Source organism: Xenopus tropicalis, chromosome 8, assembly GCF_000004195.4.
Source record: "Xenopus tropicalis strain Nigerian chromosome 8, UCB_Xtro_10.0, whole genome shotgun sequence".
Taxonomy (NCBI): domain Eukaryota; kingdom Metazoa; phylum Chordata; class Amphibia; order Anura; family Pipidae; genus Xenopus; species Xenopus tropicalis.
This window is the reverse complement of record NC_030684.2, coordinates 71,580,117-71,601,411: the sequence shown is the minus strand read 5'-3', so window position 1 is coordinate 71,601,411 and position 21,295 is coordinate 71,580,117. Positions and strand designations below refer to the sequence as shown.

The 21,295-nt window shown below is 40.7% G+C and overlaps 1 protein-coding gene and 1 long non-coding RNA gene across 5 annotated transcripts; both read left to right on the top strand.

The window, feature by feature from the left end:
• Positions 1–123: 123 nt before the first annotated feature.
• Positions 124–18,182, top strand: LOC100144947 (uncharacterized loc100144947). Of its 4 annotated transcripts, none has more exons than XM_031890199.1 (8): positions 124–287; positions 8,602–8,952; positions 11,082–11,360; positions 11,462–11,578; positions 14,666–14,698; positions 14,948–15,006; positions 17,307–17,333; positions 17,465–18,182. In XM_031890199.1, the coding sequence occupies exons 1-8, from the start codon at positions 239–241 to the stop codon at positions 17,699–17,701; spliced, it is 1,152 nt and encodes a 383-aa protein (XP_031746059.1). In that variant the 5' UTR covers positions 124–238; the 3' UTR covers positions 17,702–18,182.
• Positions 18,183–19,519: 1,337 nt separating this feature from the next.
• LOC105948231 lies at positions 19,520–21,074 on the top strand. Its single transcript, XR_001171638.3, has 2 exons — positions 19,520–20,632; positions 20,705–21,074. It is a non-coding gene; the product is annotated as an uncharacterized LOC105948231 (long non-coding RNA).
• Positions 21,075–21,295: the final 221 nt, after the last annotated feature.

Sequence of the window (21,295 nt, the reverse complement as noted above, 5' to 3'; positions counted from 1 at the left end):
TGTTACTTTCGTTTTTCAGTGTCATTATATTATGTGAAATTACGCAGTTGTGCAACTGCAAACCGGTTGAAGCAGAAGTAGACGGAGAGAAGTGGGGCGGAGCGGGGCGTATGTAGGTTTCATCGCGGAAGAAAAGTGTGGGAAATACGGGGCAGCTGAGGGAATGGTCCCCGTGTAGAGGTGGGAAAGCTGTTGTAGCAAATGGTGAGTGTAAGTCAGTAAGGGAGCGGATACAGTCATGGACCTGAAGTTCGTCTTTCTGATATGTCTGATACCAGCAGCGTCAGGTACTGTTTGCTCCAGCCCATGTCTCTAACTCTGTGCTACGGAAATGCTATGTAATTCCTGCCAGTCCATCTTCTGTCTAACACTGCTCTCAGAATGAAAGTTCCATTTCTCCTTTTCTGATGTCACATTCAGCTCCTGACTGGGATTCAAATAGGCCCTGGCATTTCAAGTATAAAGAGGCCCAAATAGTGACTGTGGCATCTTACAGCAGTACCTCTGGCCATAGTGGCCATAGTACACAATCACAACTGCAAAGATCTGTAACTCCAAAGATGCCCCTGGTAGCTCCCAATTTTCTTTTCTGCTGATTCACTACGCATGCTAGGTGCTGAGCACACTGAGCATGTGTAGTGTCATTGACACTGCTAATAACATCCAAGATGGTATTTGGACAGCTTTGAGGACCTGAACAATTACTTTCTTGGTTTCTCCTAAACACTTCCTCTTAAAGGAGAAAGAAAGGTAAAAACTAAGTAAGCTTTACCAGAAAGGTCTATGTAAATACAGCCATAAGCACTCACAGAAACGAGTCCTTTATCAAAAGAAACACAGGATTTCTGGTCACCTTTTTTGTAAACATGATGTTCCAGTGTCTGACTTCTTTTCTCAGAAACATCCTTAATTGTGGACAGAGTCTGCACTGTTCTCCTCTCTCCCCTCTCCCTTAGGAACGTTTGGTCTGAGCTATAACGGCTAGTGCTGCAAACAGGAAGAAATTTAAAATGGCAGCTGCTGTCTTAAAGGAGAAGGAAAGGCAAAGTCACTTGGGGGTGCCAAGATGTTAGGCACCCCCAAGTGACTTAAATCGCCTAGCTTTTACCCAAGGCTGGTGCCCCTGTTAGGAGAAAACAGCACCAGCCCGGGGTACCTGCAGCGCTTCCTCCTTCCGTCTTCGCTCGCGCGTGCATGCGCAGTAGAGTGAAAAGCCGAATCAGAAGTCGGCTTTTCACTCTACTGTGCATGCGCCGACCAGAAAACTAAACCGGAAGGAGGAAGCGCTCACTCGCAGGTACCCCGGGCTGGTGCTGTTTTCTCCTAACAGGGGCACCAGCCCGGGGTACAAGGTAAGCGATTAAAGTCACTTGGGGGTGCCTAACATAGTGACTTAGCCTTTCCTTGTCCTTTAAGCAATCAGAGAAAGCTTCTAGGGTGGTAGGTGACACTAATGTGGTGAATCTATTGGCAGTAAAATGCCAAAATGATATCCTTTACCTTGATTTCTCATACTAATTTAGGTTTTGGTGTAGCTGCAGGTATTGCAATTTCATCTGGGCCCTCTGACAAAAGGAGAGACCCATGGGCTTCAAAAATGTATCCTCACCACAGGTAAAAAAAAAAGTGTTGCCAAATTTGTCAAAATTTGGGGTTGTATATGTCTGCCCTCATGCACTTTATGTTATTAATTTTCCTTATATTGTGCTAGGGTTCCAGCATTTCTAGAAAAAAATCCCTGACTTTTAATATTTCTGTTTTTATCTTTGTTTCTTATAACAATGGCATCAAATATGTATAGTATTTTTATAGGCCAAGCTGATTGACGCCAGGTAATAGCTTTGTGTTGTGCTGCCAGCTGTACGTAGTACAGGTGTGGGACCTGCTATCCAGAATGCTCGGGACCTGGGTTTTTCTAGGTAAGGGATCTTTCCGTAAGTTGGATCTCCATAACTTAAATATGCTAAAAATCGTTTCAATATTAAATAAACCCATTAGGATTGTTTTGCCTCCAATAAGGATTAATTATATCTTAGTTGGGATCAAGTACAAGGTACTGTTTCATTATTACAGAGAAAATGAAAACAATTTTTTAAAAATTAGAATTATTTGCTTGTAATGGAGTCTATGGGAGATGGCCTTTCTGTATTTCAAAACACTCTGGATAACCGGTTTCTGGATAAGGGATCCCATACCTGTACAATAAAAGCTAACCTATATAATCATATGTAAGTTCTGATTTAGACCAGGCAGAATCTTTATGGGCTGTAAAAATAGTAATTATTTAAAGGAGACATATTGGATAAATGGAAAAACCCCTAATTTTGTAGGCAATTATGAATAATATATGGTGCTGGTTCCACTTTGGGCTAAACATTAATCCTATCTGTAAAAATGGCCCCTTTACTGGAGATCCCTAGTGTGTTTCAGTCCGAAACACAACTTTAAGCACAATCCTTCTATATCTAGAGGAGTATAATTCACTGGTACATTCATAATTTGTATATGATTTATCTCCTTTAAGATACTTTCTTGATAAAAATAAAATACAAACCCACTTATTCTAAGGTAATGAACCAAGGCGGCAATACATGCCCCAACCCTGCACATTGGGAGGTAGCAATATACGGTATTCTTTTGTTTAATCAGAACAGCAGTTAGTGGAAAGTAGCATCAGCTGCCCTTTACTTCCTGATAGATACAGATCACCTTTTGGATTAGATGATCCACATACAAACCATAGTACAAAGATATTAACTGGGATCTTGAGCCTGCCATACACTTACTGAAAATCATGCAAAATTTTGTTTAGTACAAAATTATATGGTATAGGCCAGTGCTGTCCAACTGGCGGCCCGCGACCCCCCTCTGTGTGGCCCCCCCCACCTTTCTGGCTGCTTTGATGGCTTACTCTTGTGTAAGCTTTAAATGGTATCAGTACTGTGATTTACTGCCCCCCCTGCATGGTTCACACCTCAGATTTAGGCTGTAAACCCCTGTATTGTTTAAAAATGTAATCCCCTGTGTTGTTCACACCTTTTAATCTCTGCATTGTTCACCCCCTGCAGTGTTCACACCTTAGGCTCAGACTGTAATCACCCACATTTTTCCCCTGTTCACACCTCAGTTTTTTAATATATAGTTATTGTGCAGACTGTAGGAGCAGTGCCAGCATTGTGTCACTGTATGCTGCCTGTGTGTGCCATACAGCATAGGGCAGGCAGAGTATGGCGCACACAGGCAGGGCAGGGAAGGCAGAGTATGGCACACACAGGCAGGGTAGGGAAGGCAGAGTATGGCACACACAGGCAGGGTAGGGAAGGCAGAGTATGGCACACACAGGCAGGGTAGGGCAGGCAGAGTATGGCACACACAGGCAGGGTAGGGCAGGCAGAGTATGGCACACACAGGCAAGGTAGGGCAGGCAGAGTATGGCACACACAGGCAGGGTAGGAAAGGCAGAGGATGGCTTACACAGGCAGGGTAGGGCAGGCAGAGTATGGCACACACAGGCAGGGTAGGGCAGGCAGAGGATGGCACACACAGGCAGGTTAGGGCAGGCAGAGTATGGCACACACAGGCAGGGTAGGGCAGGCAGAGTATGGCACACACAGGCAGCATAGGACAGGCAGAGTATGGCACACACAGGCAGGGTAGGGCAGGCAGAGTATGGCACACACAGGCAGGGTAGGGAAGGCAGAGTATGGCACACACAGGCAGGGTAGGGCAGGCAGAGTATGGCACACACAGGCAGGGTAGGGAAGGCAGAGTATGGCAGGTTTTTGCTGTACTACAACCATTAATATGGGTATGGTCATGTGATAACACAGGTGTGGTTTCAAGTGGGTGCGGTTTCAAAAAGGGGAGGGGTCAAAACTGGCTTCCATTATCGGCCCTCCACCACGTAGGTCGAAAAAATTCCGGCCCTCGGTACAACAGAAGTTGGACAGCACTGGTATAGGCCAACTATACCATAAGAATGAATACCTGACAAACAGATTGTTAGTGTAATATTAAGCTGCCTATTATTATTATTAAAACTTATTAATCTGGAATATATATTTATCAATAAATATTGCCCTTTTACTTTTTTCCCTTGAGCCACCATTATGTGATAGTCTGTGCGCTCCCTTTAGAGATCACATGACCTGAAATAATGCAGCTCTGTACCTGTAAGAAGTGTGGGAGCAGAAGAACCTCAGAACTTCAATTAATTGGCTAATGTGACCTAACATGTATGTGTGCCCTTGGCTTGTTTGTGTGCACCATGAATTATATGATCCCAGGGGGGCAGCCCATAGTACTTAAAATGCCAATTTTCTATTTAAGAGTACCCAATGATACAAACTACTAAAAAGTATATTTTTATAAGAATGGTTTATTTAGATGAAGCAAGACTTTACATATGAGTTATTTTCTGATATATTTTTATAGAGACATACATTGTTGGAGGGGGTATAGTTTTTTATAGTGCATACACATTATAAGTAGTCACTGGGTGACTTCAGCGTCCCCTGGTTTCCCAAGCTCTCCAGGGATTGTGGGGTTTGCCTCTTGTACAGTTTTACCAGTGACCCTTGATAGCTTGACTTAAAGGAGAAGGAAAGTCATTTTGGCATTTTACTGCCAATAGATTCACCACATTAGTGCCACCTAGAGTACTATATATATTCTGCACAAAGCATGACCATAACTTAGTAAAGAGCCCTAGAAGCTTTCTCTGTTTAAAATTGCAGCTACCATTTTAGCTTGGTCTTCATAGCTTCCTGCAGCAGCAGCTTAGCTGTTATAGCTCGGTTTACACATTCCTAAGGGTGGGGGAAGGGAGTTTTATGAATTCTTATGGGAGGGGGGAACAGGAGAGGGGAGGGAGGAGAGACCTGCACAGACTCTGGCACCAGGAATGAAGAATTTTTCTGAAAGGAAGTTAGAACATGTTTACAAAAAAGAACCTAAGAACATGTTTACAAAAAAGGAGACAAGAAATCCTTTGTTTCTTTTGATAGAAGACTCAGTGCAGCTTTTCTGTGAGTGCTTATGGCTGTATTTACATAGACCTTTCTGATAAAGCTTACTTAGTTTTTCCTTCTTCTTTAAGTCCCTAAGTCCTTTGTTACTTATAACCCTGGTCACACTGGCCTAATAGGATGCAGGGTTATATCCAGATTAGGTCTTCACCTGATGAAACTCTTTAGGCCAGCAGTACAAACCAATTTTTGGCCGTGGGTCAATGATCAGATCAGTCCGATTAGGCCCAGCAGATTGGTGACCAAATCTGGCAACTTTACCAAATGAGAATAGTGTAATGAGAGTAATGTAAACTCCAGTGCTCTAAGCTTTAGAAGGAGTGAAATGAATTGTATCCCTCCTTGATAGTAGTCTCTTACTGACAATTCTCCTTTATATACAAATGACACTTTCTAAAGAATTGAAAATGGATTAATTTGTCTTTCTACCCCAAATTGCAAATCTTTTCTTAAGGTTTCTACAACATTTACGAAAGTGATGTCATAACTTGGATCTGACATCATTTTATTTCCTGCATGTTCTTGGGTGAGAAGATAAATCATCCTAAGTATGAATGTCAGTCTTCTGAATAGTCTTTGTCATTTAATTATTAAATTATGTATTATTATAGTTTCTTCTCATGTGCATATGAATACTCAATTTTGCACATTCAGACCCTAAAATATGTATAAAACTATGATCATGATACAGCACCAAAACAAGTGACATGGGTTTACAGGTATAAGGCAAAAAGAGATTGCTTTGCTACTACAAGCAGTTGCTTAGCAATATTGGTGGTTGAAAGCGGGAAGCTTATCACATTGTTAGCTGTGAGATTAATATTATTGGCAAGTTGCCATTGCCAGCTGCAGGGTGCTGTTACCTGGGCTACCTGGGCATACACACTGGCTGCTTTCTGCATTTAAAATGCATGCTCAGTTGTGGTGCATTTGAGGACATCTTACCCAATGGGGGCTGGAAGGAGATACTATGGGGCACAGAAGTTAGTGCAATACAAATACTAGACCCATTTGGGAGTTGCACAGTCCATTCAAATGCATTTGTCATGGGTGTTGTATTTATTGCAATAACAGTACAGGACTCAATATTCTCATCAGTACTGAGGAAAATTCAGTATAGAAGTTATCTCCTAATTTCTATTATTTGTTAATATTATTATTATTTGTTAATATTATTCCCACATATATTTTTCTACTTACTCTTACACTTCAAATTCTTTATAAAACAAGCTCATATAACATGAAATGTACAGTGCTGAGTATAATGTATAACTGAAGCCCTAAACTTACATTATATCATATTATATAGTTCCCAACTGTCCCAATTTTCGCGGGACAGTCCCTCTTTTGACAGCTCAACCCTGCTTCGGACTGAGATGGCAGGGGCCCACCAGAAAACCCTGGACAATGGGCCTACTCTCAAAACTTTAATTACTCCTCTCCTCCCGCAAACTCTCTATTATCCTAGTCTCTTTTATCTACATACTATACTCTATTCTTCCATCTATCAAGCTTCTTTGTTCCCATATAGAAATAGTGAATGGCCATGAAAAAGGCCAAATAGTTAGAAGCAAGAGGGCCCACTGACACCTGGGCCCACCGGGGGTTTTCCTGGTGTCCTGGTGGGCCAGTCCGAAACTGGCTCAACCCCGCAATCCCGAATTCTTACTGAAACTCCATTTCCCTTTGATCTCCTGCACTGAAGCTAAAAAAGATTTAATTAAAAAGTAGCTTTTGGCAGAGAGCCCAGAAAGTTAACAAGCTTCAGCTGCACTTATAAACATTGTTTCTCACATTTAATTAAGGCTAATGCCACACGAGTCGTAGGGCGGATATTTTCGGCAAGCGTAAAATTGCTTGCTGAAAATTCCACCCTATGCCACCTACATGTGCCTGCACCGGAATGAATGAGATACGCTCAGGTGCAGGCACATGTAGCCGATATACGCATGAAAACGTGAGACTGCGTTATCTCGCGTTTTCATGCGTATATCGGTTACATACGCCTGCACCCGAGCGTATCTCATTCATTCTGGCGCAGGCACATGTAGGAGGCCACTACGCCTCGTGTAGCATTAGCCTAAAAACTAGCTTTTGGCAGAGAGCCCAGAAAGTTAAAGGAAAATTAACGCTAAAAATTTTTAACTAAAAAATCTATTCTACCCTCCCCCAATAATTGCCCTATCCTGAAAACTATTTGTTATTTATAATGCTTTAGAAGAAAATATCTGTAAAAACTTGGCTTCCGGTCATTTCACAAAGCATATGGCCATGCAGGAGAAAGTATCGGGTGAAGTTTAACTATGCGGTGGTCGATTGATCGAGTCTAGCCTGACTCCTTACAGAAGGAATGCTAGACTCGATCAGTCGATCGCCGCATAGTGAACGCTTCCCCTGAAACTTTCCCTGTGTCCCCATATCGCCTTTGTTGAAATGACCGGAAGCCAAGTTTTTTACAGGTATTTTCTTCTAAAGCATTATCAATAACAAATAGTTTTCAGGATAGGGCAATTATTGGGGGAGGGTAGAATAGATTTTTTAGTTAAAAATTTTTAGCGTTACTTTTCCTTTAACAAACTTCAGCTGCACTTAGAAACATTGTTTCTCACATTTAATTAAAAAGTAGCTTTTGGCAGAGAGCCCAGAAATCCTAACGAGGGTCACTTGCACTTAGGCTGATGCCACACCAGGCGTAGGGCTGATTTTTTCGGCAAGCGGAAAAACGCTTGCCGAAAATTCAGCCCTACGCCTGCTACTTGTGCCTGCACCCGAATGAATGGAATACGCTCGGGTGCAGGCACATGTAGCCGATATACGCATGAAAACGCGTGAGAATGCAAAGTCTCGCGTTTTCATGCGTATATCGGCTACATGTGCCTGCACCCGAGCGTATTCCATTCATTCGGGTGCAGGCACAAGTAGCAGGCGTAGGGCTGATTTTTCGGCAAGCGTTTTTCCGCTTGCCGAAAAAATCAGCCCTACGCCTGGTGTGGCATCAGCCTTAGAAACATTGTTTCTCACATGTAATTAAATAAGTGGGCTTTTGGCAGAGAGCCCAGAAGGTTAAAAAGCCCCCCCTGCGCTGAGATACAACTGTAACTAATAAGCTAAACAGGTCTCTTGGGGGAACTGAGACTCACAGCTTAAAGGGCAATTTCAGTTTTTTTTAACAAAACTGTAATAACACATAAAACAAGACCCCAAAACCCCCAGAAATGTGTTCAAACTTTAAATAACCTGCCAAATTTAGTCAAATGGGAGTGGTATTTAGGGGGTGTGGTTGCAAAAATGGGCGTGGTCAAAAAAATTGCTGCCCTATGCGCAGCATTTCTTTTTGTCCCTCTTTCCATTTTCATAACGTTGGGAGGTATATTATATCAGTAGCTTGCAGTTATGGCTAGGCCTGATGTACCAGTTGGCAACCTCCACATGTGTTTAGATGGATATATCCCTTCTTATCTTCTACCACTGTACACTTTATCTTTTCCTTTCCGGGAAAGTGCTTTATTGTATCTGTTTATCATTCTTATTCTTCAGAACTCTATGTTTCATGTTCTCTTATTGTCTATTTCAGCTAAATTTCAGGTTGAGGCTAAAGACAAGGAGCTGGTTGTAGCAGTAGGATCTGATGTTGAATTGCCCTGTACACTTTCTCCACCATCCAGTGCTGTCGGACTGGAGGTACGCTGGTTTCACACAGTGTTTCACTCAGTTGTGTATCTGCTGAAAGATGGAAGGGAGGACAGACAACAGCAAAACACTGAGTATCGTGAAAGAGCATTTCTAAAATCTGGGCCCCAGACAGGCAACCTGGCACTTTCGCTCCTTAAAGTCCGTCTTTCTGATGCTGGCACCTATCACTGCTTTGTGGAGAATGAAACAGCTGCATATGATGAAGAAGATTTTGTAAAACTAGTTGTAATTGGTAAGTAATGTTTTCTCAGTGCTCACATTGGATTGTCCTTTTCTTTTTTTAGGGCAATATCTATGTATTATGGTTAGAGATGACTAGTGCTATATGAATGTCATAGTAACATAGTAAGTTAGGTTGAAAAAAGACATATGTCCATAAAGTTCAACCATAATGCCTATATATAACCTGCCTAACTGCTAGGTGATCCAGAGGAAGGCAAAAAACCCCATCTGATACCTCTCTATTTTGCCTCAAAGGAGGAAAAAATTCCTTCCTGACTCCAAGATGGCAATTGGCCCAGTACTTGGATCAACTTGTACTAAGAGCTATCTCCCATATTTCCTTCCTTGCTAGAAAGTCATCCAACCCCTTCTTGAAGCTATATAATGTATCAGCCAGTACAACTGGTTCAGGGAGGGAATTCCACAACTTCACAGCTCTCACAGTAAAAACTCTTTTCCGAATATTTAAACGGAACCTCCCTTCTTCTAAACGGAGTGGGTGCCCTCGTGTCCGTTGGAAGGACCTACTGGTAAATAAAACATTAGAGAGGTTATTATATGATCCCCTTATATATTTATACATATTTATCATGTCACCTTTTAAGCGCCTCTTCTCCGGTGTAAACAGACCCAACTTGGCCAGTCTTTCTTCATAACTGAGACTTTCCATACCCTTTACCAGCTTAGTTGCCCTTCTCTGGACCCTCTCTAATTCAAAAATTTCCCGTTTGAGCACTAGAGACCAAAACTGAATAGCATATTCTAGATGGGGCCTTACCAGCGCTCTGTAAAGGGGAAGAATAACCCCCTCCTCCCATGAATCTATGCCCCTTTTAATACAGCTCAAAACCTTGTTTGTCCTTGCAGCTGCTTCCTGGCATTGCTTGCTACAGCTAAATTTATTATCTACAAGGACTCCAAGGTCCTTCTCCATTATGGATTTGCCTAGTGCAGTCCCATTAAGGTTATAAGTGCCTTACATATTTTTACATTCCAGGTGCATGACCTTACATTTATCCACATTAAATCTCATCTGCCACTTAGCCGCCCAGATTGCCAGTTGGTCAAGATCCTGCTGCAAGGATGCCATATCCTGGATAGAATTGACTGGTCTGCAGAGTTTTGTATCTGCAAACACTGCAAGACACATTGCTTATAATAACCTCCCCTAAGTCATTTATGAATAAGTTAAACAAATGTGGACCTAGTACAGAACCATGAGGGACCCCACCGAGAACCTTACTTCAAGTAGAGAATGTACCTTAAACAACCACCCTCTGTACCCGATCCCGTAGGCAGCTTTTTATCCATGTGCAAACAACTTCACTTAGACCAATAGACCTTAGTTTAGAAAGCAGTCATTTGTGGGGAACGGTATCAAATGCTTTGACAAAATCCAAATAGATCACATCTACTGCATCCACACTGTCCAGCTTCTTACTTACCTCATCATAAAAAGCAATGAAATTGGTCTGACATGACCTGTCCTTCATAAAGCCATGCTGATTACTGCTCATAATGCCATTCTCCAGTACATAATTGTGTATGTTATCACTTAATAAGCCTTCAAATAACTTGGCCACAACAGATGTCAAACTTACTGGCCTATAATTGCCAGGCTGAGATCTGACTCCCTTTTTAAATATAGGAATGACATTCGCCTTCTTCCAATCCCTAGGTACCATACCAGATGAAAGTGAGTCTGAAAATATCAGAAACAGAGGCCACTGTAAAACTGACCCTAGCTCTCTCAGTACCCGAGGGTGTATTGCATCTGACTCAGGTGCCTTGTTCACATTAATCTTGTGTAAACCTTTAAGCACCATATCCTGTGTCAACCACTGCGTAGTTCCTTCGGGTCTAGTCAGTGTCAGACTGGCACACCAGGATATCAGGAAATCTCCCGGTGGGCCCAGGTCTCAGATCCCATTGTCCAGGGTTTTCTGGTGGGCCACTGCCACCTCAGTCCGACACTGGGTCTAGGTCTGAAAGAATATTACATGATCTGCATAAGTTGTTATGCATATGAAGTGCTGTAAATCAGGGCCATTAAATGGGCAAAAGGGACATTTTGCTCTTTCAGTGTATTATCTGGCTATTCTCCAGAAATCACCTCCTGATATGTTCTCTCTCTCTTAGGACCAGGCTCTCCACCACTTGTTAAAGTCTCTTTGCAAGACAGCTCAGTTCAGATCTCATGCTCATCTTCCGACTGGTTTCCTGAGCCTACAGTGAACTGGAAGACCGACGATGAAGCTTTTGTTAATGAAGAAATGACAACATCCCATAAACAGACTGATGGTCTCTTTAGTGTAACAAATAATATTCTTCTGAAAGACTCCTCTGAAGGAAACCTCTTCTGTACAATGAAACATCCTGTCACAGGAAAAGAATCCGGAGTTTATGTGATTGTGTCAGGTCTGTCTTTTAAGGTTTAAATCATTCCAGTGTGGAGCAACTTTTATAGGACTTCTAGTTTTCATATTCCTCAATATCCTTTGTGCCTTTTGTCTACACAGAATCCATGTTTCCACGACTTTCACACTGGGCCATCCTGTTCTTTGTGCTGCTAGTGCTGTCCCTTGGTGCCTTTGCATTTGTTGGTTGGAAATTTTATGCATATTGCATAGAAAAAGGTAATATCATTCACAACCCATTCCAGCTGATGTAAACATAACACTCATGAATAAGTGACATTGTGTTTTTGTTGTGTAGACCTAAACCTAAAGTTAGGGAAGGTGTTACTTTAACTCCAGATACCTTTCTGTTCAAAAGTCTGCCACCATGTCTAGATAAGCAACTCTTCCTAACACATTCCTTGCATTATAGGAATCACACAATTACAGATGTTAATTATTAAGTATGTATATCGACAAAATGTATAAATTGGTTCTGTACATGTAGATATGTGTACTTCGTGTGCAGCATTGCTGTACATTTTTACAAAATAATAAACCCATACAGGGGGACAAAAGTTGCAGTAATTAAGAAATAAATATAAACCATACAACTGTGACATGTCAAGAGACACAGAGGAAGGCGGTCCCTGCCCCACACAGCTTAGAACCTGAGTATATACATTTTTATTAAGCATACAATTGACGATTTATTTTGTAAAAAAAAAAGATTAAGATATACAGTTTTGTCCATTTACCCCATTACATGTCTGATCCAAAATTATATCGGGCCTTTTGATTACCCTGTTTTTTTTTCCCTTAAGAACTACTTTAGTTACTGAAATGTTATTAATTATATTCTTATAAGGAATCCCTTAAAGGGAGGGAGAGATATCAAAATGTTAGATTTAAACTCACAAAGAAAAAAAATCACTTATTTTCTATTTATTCCTATGGGATTTTTAAAAGCATATTTATCAGCTTCTAGAAATTCCATAGGAATGGATTGTGATATTGAAATGAGAACACGGTGTATTGAGAAGGGTCTTGTTAGTTCTGTTGAGTGATTTAACTAACACACAAACACAAGTAATATACTCATAGGAGATTTATTGACACAATAGTTGAGGGACTTCTTTTAGGCATTGTCCTGTTCTGTTCTCACTATCTTCTGCTGCGTGAATCACCTATTTTGGTACGGTTTTCTGACTATGTGAGGGTTCTGAATTATCATCCACATAATTTTCATACCATAGCGATCGGTTGTTTAGTCGATCAGCCAGGTTAGAAAAGTCAGTACCACCTCTATGCTGATGATACTCAGATCTATCTCCTCTTCTAATATCATCCCAGAGGATGTCCCAAGGTTACCTTAAATTAAACCTCTCTAAGACAGAATTGGTTCTGTTTCCCCCATCCAACACCCACATTGTTTCAGAGATATCTGTCACAGTTAACAATTCTACTATCACCCCATAACCAACCCACTTGTAATGCTGCTCTACTGACCTACTTCTCAACTTGCTTCTCAGATTCGCTCCCACAATCTGTCAGACTTTTTCCCAATCTTTCTGCCTTCAAAAGATCTCTAAAACACATTTATTTAGAGAAGCTTAACCTCATTTAGTTTAACATAACCTCAGTGTGCTGCTAAAAGCAATAACCTGTGCCACATGTCTCACATTGCTTAAATGGGACCTGTCACCCTAAGAAATAATTCCAATTTCTTTTCTATTGTGTTTGTTAAGCAAAATTAATTTTACATACTATACCAGTGCTGTCCAACTTCTGTGGTACCGAGGGCCGGAATTTTTCCGGCCTACATGGTGGAGGGCCCATAATGGAAGCCAGTTTTGACCACTACCCTTTTTAAAACCACATCCACTTGAAACTACACCCATGTTATCACATGACCATACCCATATTAATGGTGGTAATACAGCAAAAACCTGCCATACTCTGCCTTCTCTACCCTGCCTGTGTGGGCCATACTCTGCCTGCCCTATGCTGCCTGTGTGTACTATACTCTGTCTTCACTACCCTACCTGTGTGTGCCATACTCTGCCTGCCCTATGTTGCCTGTGTGTGCCATACTCTTCCTGCCCTACACTTCCTGTGCGTGCCATACTTTGCCTGTGCTATGCTGCCTGTGTGTGCCATACTCTGCCTGCCCTATACTGCTTGTGTGTGCCATACTATGCCTGCCCTATGCTGCCTGTGAGTACCATACTCTGCCTGCCCTACCCTACCTGTGTGCCATACTCAGGCACACACAGGCAGCATAGGGCAGGCAAAGTATGGCACACACAGACAGTATATACAATGCTGGCATTGCTCCCACAGTCTGCACAATAACTATATATTAAAAAACTTTTGCAGTACCACCTCAGTATATGTTCTTTTTATAGTGTGAAGGTTTTATTTGTGGGTTTCTGAGGGGTCTGAGGTGTGAACATGAGAACAATGTGGGTGATTACAGCCTGAGCCTAAGGTGTGAACAATGCAGGGGGTGAACAATGCAGAAACTAAAAGGTGTGAACAGAACAGTTTAATGCTTCATATGTGTTTGTGAATCATGCATTAGTATTATATCTATGTGAGAATTAACGCAATGTGAGGTAAATAATGCATGCGATATGCATTTTAACGCATGTGAAATTATTTTGATGAATCAGTACTTATTTATCACATGCTTTTTAACGCAAAAAAGCCTGCAATAAGCATTATCGTACTTTAGTGAATCGGCCCCCTTGTGTCTTAACCCTTTTTTTTGTAAATTGTAAGCTCTTTTGGGCAGGGCCCTCTTCACCTTTTGTATCGGCTATTGGTTGCTTTATATGTAACTCTGCATGTCCAATGTATGTAATCCACTTATTGTGCAGCTCTGTGGAATATGTTGGCACTTTATAAATATATATTAATAATAATAATTAATATCTCCAGGGCAAAGGAACATGTATAATTAGCTAAACATATTGCAGAAATTTGACTGAGTAGACCACAGACAGAACAAATAGATGGCATAAGAAGTGTTAGAGGAGTGGTCACTTCCATTTAGACTGTAAGCTCCTACGTGTGCCCCTTCACAATCATAGAGTAAGGCTTCTAGTAGTCATTTGATGGCATTATACACATAAATGTGTTTGACAAATTCTACAAAAACAGTATCACTCTGTGAACTAAGTTTAGGGGCTGAAAAACTCTGTACATTGCCAGGAAGAGACAGAAGGTCAGTATGGTTTGACAGGTAGAGGATGTGACAGTGACAAACATTTCTAATGGGCACCAAGTGATTTATTACTCAAGCTCTTCTTTTTGTTATTACAGAGAAGCAACTGAGTTCGAAAGAGAATATCTTAAGTAAGTCATTATCTATACTCCTTCCTGTCAGATTCTCTATGCTCCTTCCTGGATAAGTGTAGGGATGATTTTTCCAATATATATATTAATGTATATTAATGCTCAGGTCAGGTGAGCACCAGAGAGTAAGAACATGGTGTGTTTTTTCTCACTTATCTATACACTTGCATGTTTCAACTATCAACAATATACATGGTAATTGTAGATTTTAGTATCACAAGAAGGTTCTCCCACTTGCCTTCCCAGTAGAATTCTCCCTGAAGCAAAGTTTTTCTTTATTTTTTCAGCTCTTCAGAAGCAAGAACTTGGTGAGTGTATATTACAAATACAAATTGTATATAGATAACATATGAAATAGATTTCTTTCAAGCATTACAATCCAGGTCATTATAATGATCTAAGAATTAATCATGGACCAAAGACCACTAAACATGAAATAAAAAAAAAAGAATCTCTTTGACATAAGCTCCACAAATCCTAAACTCACGAACGAGTCATAACCTCGAACACAGAAACAGTTTATAAACTAAACAGTATACTTTATAAACTTTTCTATGGCAATGAAATACAGTATGCACAGAGTACAAGTATGTATAAAAAACTGCTTGTTCTGTTGATCGGAAAAATTGAGCATATAATTGCATAAAATGTGGTCCAGGTACGCCAGATCATCAGCTAGGAAAGCAGATATTTGTTGAAAGACAAAATACAAGTACAGATAAAAAACTGCTCTTTCTGTTGATCAGGTGCTCTTTACAAGGCCAGGGTGGGATTCACCAAAGATAACTGGACCATAGAAACCTTCCTGTGAAAATCTGCATAAACAGAAAATTGTTCTCTGTCACAATTAAGTGTGCATGCAGCTAGGAAATCTCAAAAAAATATTTATTATCTATACACAACCATGGAGAATGGGTTGTGATTACTATAAATAAACTGCTTCTGTGTGATTGCAATATGCATTAGCTGAGTTTGTATTCATAGTATTTTCCAGCCTCATAAAACACAGTCCACATCATTGTCATTAATTACATCCTTGCAGTGAAATACTGAAAGCCAAAAATAACTCCCCACTGGCATCAGAGTTGGTATCTGAGTCCAAATATTTGCATTGAAAGCTCATTTGATCATCATTTTTTTTCAATATTAATAGATCTTAGAATTTACATTTGTATAAAAAGGAAGCTATTAAAGAAAAGGGGACAAGGGGAGAGAAGTGGGAAAAACAATAAAGGGAGGGGTCCCCTTGCCTGTAGGAAAGTTAATGTGTAAGCATACCCAGTAATCTATAAATTTATACTTAGTATATATTGTTATTAAACCATACGGCCCATATTTTTTAAATCGATTTGCACTGATGATACCATAATCCAATCATGTTGTCTTGAATTAAGCTCATTGATTCCCTGGAAGTGGTGATCATAAGTAAAAAAATAAAAGAAGACCAAGATGAACCTCTGGTACCTCAACGCAAAATCTACCTGTACTTGTGTCAGGAGGATTTTTATTGTGGTCTAATAGGTGGCTCAGCCAAGTCTGGGAGTTTTACTACTCCACCACTTGCCTTAAAAAGAATGCATAAGGAGCCAACCTGCAGAACTAAAGAGCTCTTTACAGTGACTGATAACAAGTCACTCTGCAGACCTAAGACACTGTTAAAAAGGAATAAGTACATCATATATTTCACCTTGTTCTTGAGCCACTCCAATGTTACTTAGAGTTTGTAATTATTAAAAGAGGAATTTTAATCAAGATTCAGTTTGTCAGCATTTCTTTTCTAGTATTTACCTGTATTTGCATCATCCATTCTTTTCTCTATTTCAATAAGATGCCCAGACCCTGCTGATGAAAAGCAGCCCAGCAGCATCACCATACATAACTTACTTTGTTTTTTTAGGCAGTGGGCAGTGGTAAATTTGCACCACTCATATTTCTATGAACATTGGCTAGAAAGCTGTATTTCGGTCTTTTCAGAGCACAAACCATTTTTCATATTGCAACTAGGTCACTTTTAGGCTTTTTGGCATACTCCAGATGCACTTTGACTTGGTTCTTTTGAGTAATGACATTTTTGTGCCACCCCACCTACTTTACAGTACAGAGCTCCTGATATGGTCAACCCATACATGGATCGAAGTATAGTGAATCTTGGGAGAAAGTTCTTCTTTCACCAGGACAGTTTTGCCAAACACAAGGCCAAAGTCACTATGGAGTGTCTCAAACACTGCATATTTTACTTTAAATTTGATTTTATTGTGTTCAAACATAAAATAAATAGACCCAGTTTAATAAAGGTAAAAAATGTGCCAAGGTGCAGTAACCCATAGCAACCAATAAGAGTTTTGCTTTTCAACAGGTTACCAGTAAATGCTACCTGCTAAAAGGCTGGTATAGGTAATTAGACCTGTAGGAAACATTATATCTTTTATTACATAACCACCTAAATCTGAATTTCACTGTTTTAAAATAAAAATATCACAGGGAACACAATTTCAGTGTATTTTGAAAAAATGAGAGAACTTGAAAAATACTTTTCTAAGCACTTTATGCATCCAACATAAATATTAAATTATTTCCCCTCTCCTTTTCAACCCATACTCTTTTCTAGAATGGAGAAAAGCTGTTGTATACAAAGGTATGGTTTTTATTCTTACCTGACTTGTTTTTTCCCCTGTTTCCTTACATTTCCTTATGCATGTACCATACATATTTATTCCCTTTATAACTTTATTATTCTCTACCTCACATTTAGTTTTTTTCTTGTAGAATCCATTCATTTTGATCCACATTCAGCCTTTCGTCGGCTGGTTGTTTCTCCAGACAAATACGTTATTTCGCCAGCTGAACAGGAACAAGATGTCACCTCAGGTGAAGACAGGTTTGACACTGAGCCGTGTGTTCTTGCTCAGTCTTCCTTTGATTCAGGGAAGCACTACTGGGAAACTGAAATCCAAGAAAGAAGTGGAAAGTTCTGGTCAATTGGCATTGCAAAACAGACAGTGAGACGTTCAGGGGGTCAGCGAGAGTGCCCAGAAGCTGGCATTTGGGCCATTAGAGCTTCATCAGACTGTTTCCTTGGGCTGTCCACCCCTCCTACTGAAATTTTTCCATCCCAGAGACCTGTGTTAGTGGGCATATTTTTGGACTATGAGGAGGGAATGCTGACATTTTATGATGTAAATACATTTCAGCTACTTTTTACGTTTCAGGATAAAGATATTGCTGAAGAGCCAGTATTTCCCTTTTATTATGTTGGAAATGGAATTACTTTTGTGTTAAAACATTGACGATAACAAGTTTTTATACCTTATATTTTGTTTTTGTTAAAGTAAAAACTAAAACCACCTTTATGCTTATCACCCAAATCTACCTGTTCACTCCTAACCTTTCCCCTTCTGTCCTTTCCCAAATTACAGACTGCCTTTCTGCTATCTCCTCCTGGATGTCACAGTACCACGTGAAAATAAATCTCTCTAAACTAGAATTCATTCATTTCCTCCAACATCTTCCCCTGTCCCTCAGATTATACTCACTGTCAACAACGTCACCTTTCTATCCACCACACAGGCATGCTGCCTAGGAATTATCTTAGACTCCCATCTGTCTTTTACACCACACATACAAACTCTTGTCTCATGTTTCCACAATTCCTTTTGCAACTCCAATCTGGTCTAAATGCTGGTGCCAGACTCATTCATCTATCTCAGTGCTGTCCAACTGGCGGCCCGCAGGCCGCATGCGGCCAGCGACCCCCCTCTGTGTGGCCCCCCACCTGTCTGGCTGCTTTGATGGTTTACCCTTGTATAAACTTTAAATGGTATCAGTACTGAGATTAACTGCCCCCCTGCATGGCTCTCACCTCAGATTCAGGCTGTAATCCCTCTGTATTGTTTAAACATGTAATCCCCTGTACTGTTCACACCTTTTAATCTATGCATTGTTTACCCCCTGCAGTGTTCACACCTCAGGCTCAGGCTGTAATCACCCCCATTGTTCAACTGTTCACACCTCAGGTCTGTGTGCAGGCAGCATAGGGTAGGCAGAGTATGGCACATAGGCAGCATGGGGCAGGGAGGGTATGGCACAAACAGGCAGCATAGGACAGGGAGGGTCTTGAACACACAGGCAGGGTAGGGCAGAGTATGGCACACACAGGCAGCATATGGCAGGTAGAGTATGGCACACACAGGCAGGGTAGGGCAGAGTATGGCAGACACAGGCATCATAGGGCAGGCAAAGTATGGCACACACAGGCAGCATATGGCAGACACAGGCATCATGGGGCAGGCAGAGTATGGCACACACAGGCAGCATATGGCAGACACAGGCATCATAGGGCAGGCAGAGTATGGCACACACAGGCAGCATATGGCAGACACAGGCATCATGGGGCAGGCAGAGTATGGCACACACAGGTAGCGTAGAGCAGGCAGAGTGCTACCCTATGCTGCCTGTGGGAGGTGAACCTGGCAGGGGTTTGTTCTGGGAGTTTGTTAGCAGTTGGAAATAGCCAGTAAATGTTCCCTAAGGTGTGTAATTATGTACTAGGGGTTGCTGTGCTATCCACAGGAAGAGTCATATGGATTTTAGGGTGTGTCTTAATATGACATAATATAATTCTTTCACATATGAATGATGGTTGATATCCCTGCAGTGAGGACCAAGCATTTGGGTTTTTGCTGCACTACCACCATTGTGATAAAATGGGTGTGGTTTGAAGTGGGTGTGGTTTAAAAGGGGGAGTGGCTTCCATTAGTGGCCCTCCAATATGTATGCGCGAGAAATTCCGGCCCTCGGCACCGCAGAAGTTGGACAGCACTGATCTATCTCATCACACTCCCCTGCATATCCCTTCACTCAATCTTCTCTCGAATCAAATTCAAATTACTAAGTGACTTTCAAGGACTTTAACAATGAAGCCCCTTCCTATATCTCAGCTTGTGATCTGAAAATACAATCCTTCACACAACCTACATTCTACTTCTTCTCCTTTTATAACTTCATCCCATTCCTGACTGCAAGACTTTGCTTGGGCTTCTGCCTGAATCTGGAACTCTCTGCCTCAAGCAATCAGACTCTCCCCTTCCTTCTAAACTTTCAAACGCTCCCTAAAGAACCACCTGTTTAGAGAAACATATTCTATGCATCTTGATTGATCAACTTATTATAAATCACCAGTTGTTTCATATTCTTTATATTTCAAATTTACCCTAACCCTTAAGGTTGTAAGATATTGCGAGTAGGGCCCTCTGATCGTATTTTAAAAACTGTAACCCTTGTTTGTTAAACTATTGTAAGTCCCCTGTTAGTTATAAATTAATATAAAGCATTGCATAACTTGCTGGCACTATATAAATTTAGTGATGATGTATTAGGTTTGTTCCCTAACAAAACTGCACTGGCTGGAGGAAAAACTGCATTGCCCCTTTGTTGTGCCCATGCACAATAGAGGGAAATGTGCAGTTTTGCTTTACTGCACCTGCATGAGTGGCAATCAGTACTAGGGATGCTGGGAAAATGTAATCAAAGTTCTGGTGCAGCATTTAGCAATATGTAACATTTGGCACCCCTCCAATAAAATAGGGCTTACATATCCTCTAACCACAAAAAGAGAGCTTATGAACACATGTAAGTGTAAACAAAAAGTGGTACAGGTCCACCATATCCTCAGGGATGCAAAAATCCATAGAAAGAAAAAAAAAAAATATATATATTTTTTGTCTTTCTACCAATTCACATGTCCTTTAAGCCCATAACAGAGTGGTCAACAAAGCTGCACATACAAATCACACATTCCAATACAGATGTATTGCAATATGTCGTCTGTGTATGTGGTTTTGCTGATGTCTGTGTGTCCCTTTTGGTGTCCTTCTCGGACTTTGTTTGCCCATCTCTTTTGTATGTGAGTGTATTCCTATTTGCCTTTGCCTAATGGTGCATGTCTTTCTTTTTGTCTTTGCTGTGCCATAATAATTACTTATTGTGACAAAATAGTAAATGCTAAAGGTGTTTGGCTGTAAGGGTCACAGCACATGGTAAGATTTGTCGCCTGTGATAGTACTACGCTACAATGGGTGATAAATCTCTCAGAAAATGCTTTCCTCTGGCAATAATGTAAATCACCCGAGGGAAAACATGCACATTTTCATTTTTCTGAAGTTGCCCAACTTAGGGTGATTTTAGACAAACAAAGTGACATTTCTCCAGAATAGGCAAACTTAACCTTTATTTCATCCCCAAATTTTTTTTTAAAATTGAGCCATGTTCCAAAGAACAGGAATGGACTACTTTTGTGTTCTAGTGTGATGAATAAATTTACAATTTCTAAACATCTTTGTGAGTGAGAAATAAAGCAAAGCACCTATATAACAAGGAATTAGTGCACATTTATCAAAATGAGCAACTTTTTATGGCTACTTACAGTGCAGTATTTTTTTTGTGCATATCAACAAAGACTTACCCCTCCATTTAACAAAAGGCACTAAGTTTGCCCAGGAGCAGTAACCATTAGCAACCAATAAGATGTTTGCTTTTAAACAGGTGACCAGTAAATTCGGCCTTCTAATTGGTTGCTGTGGGTTATTGCTCCTGGGCAAA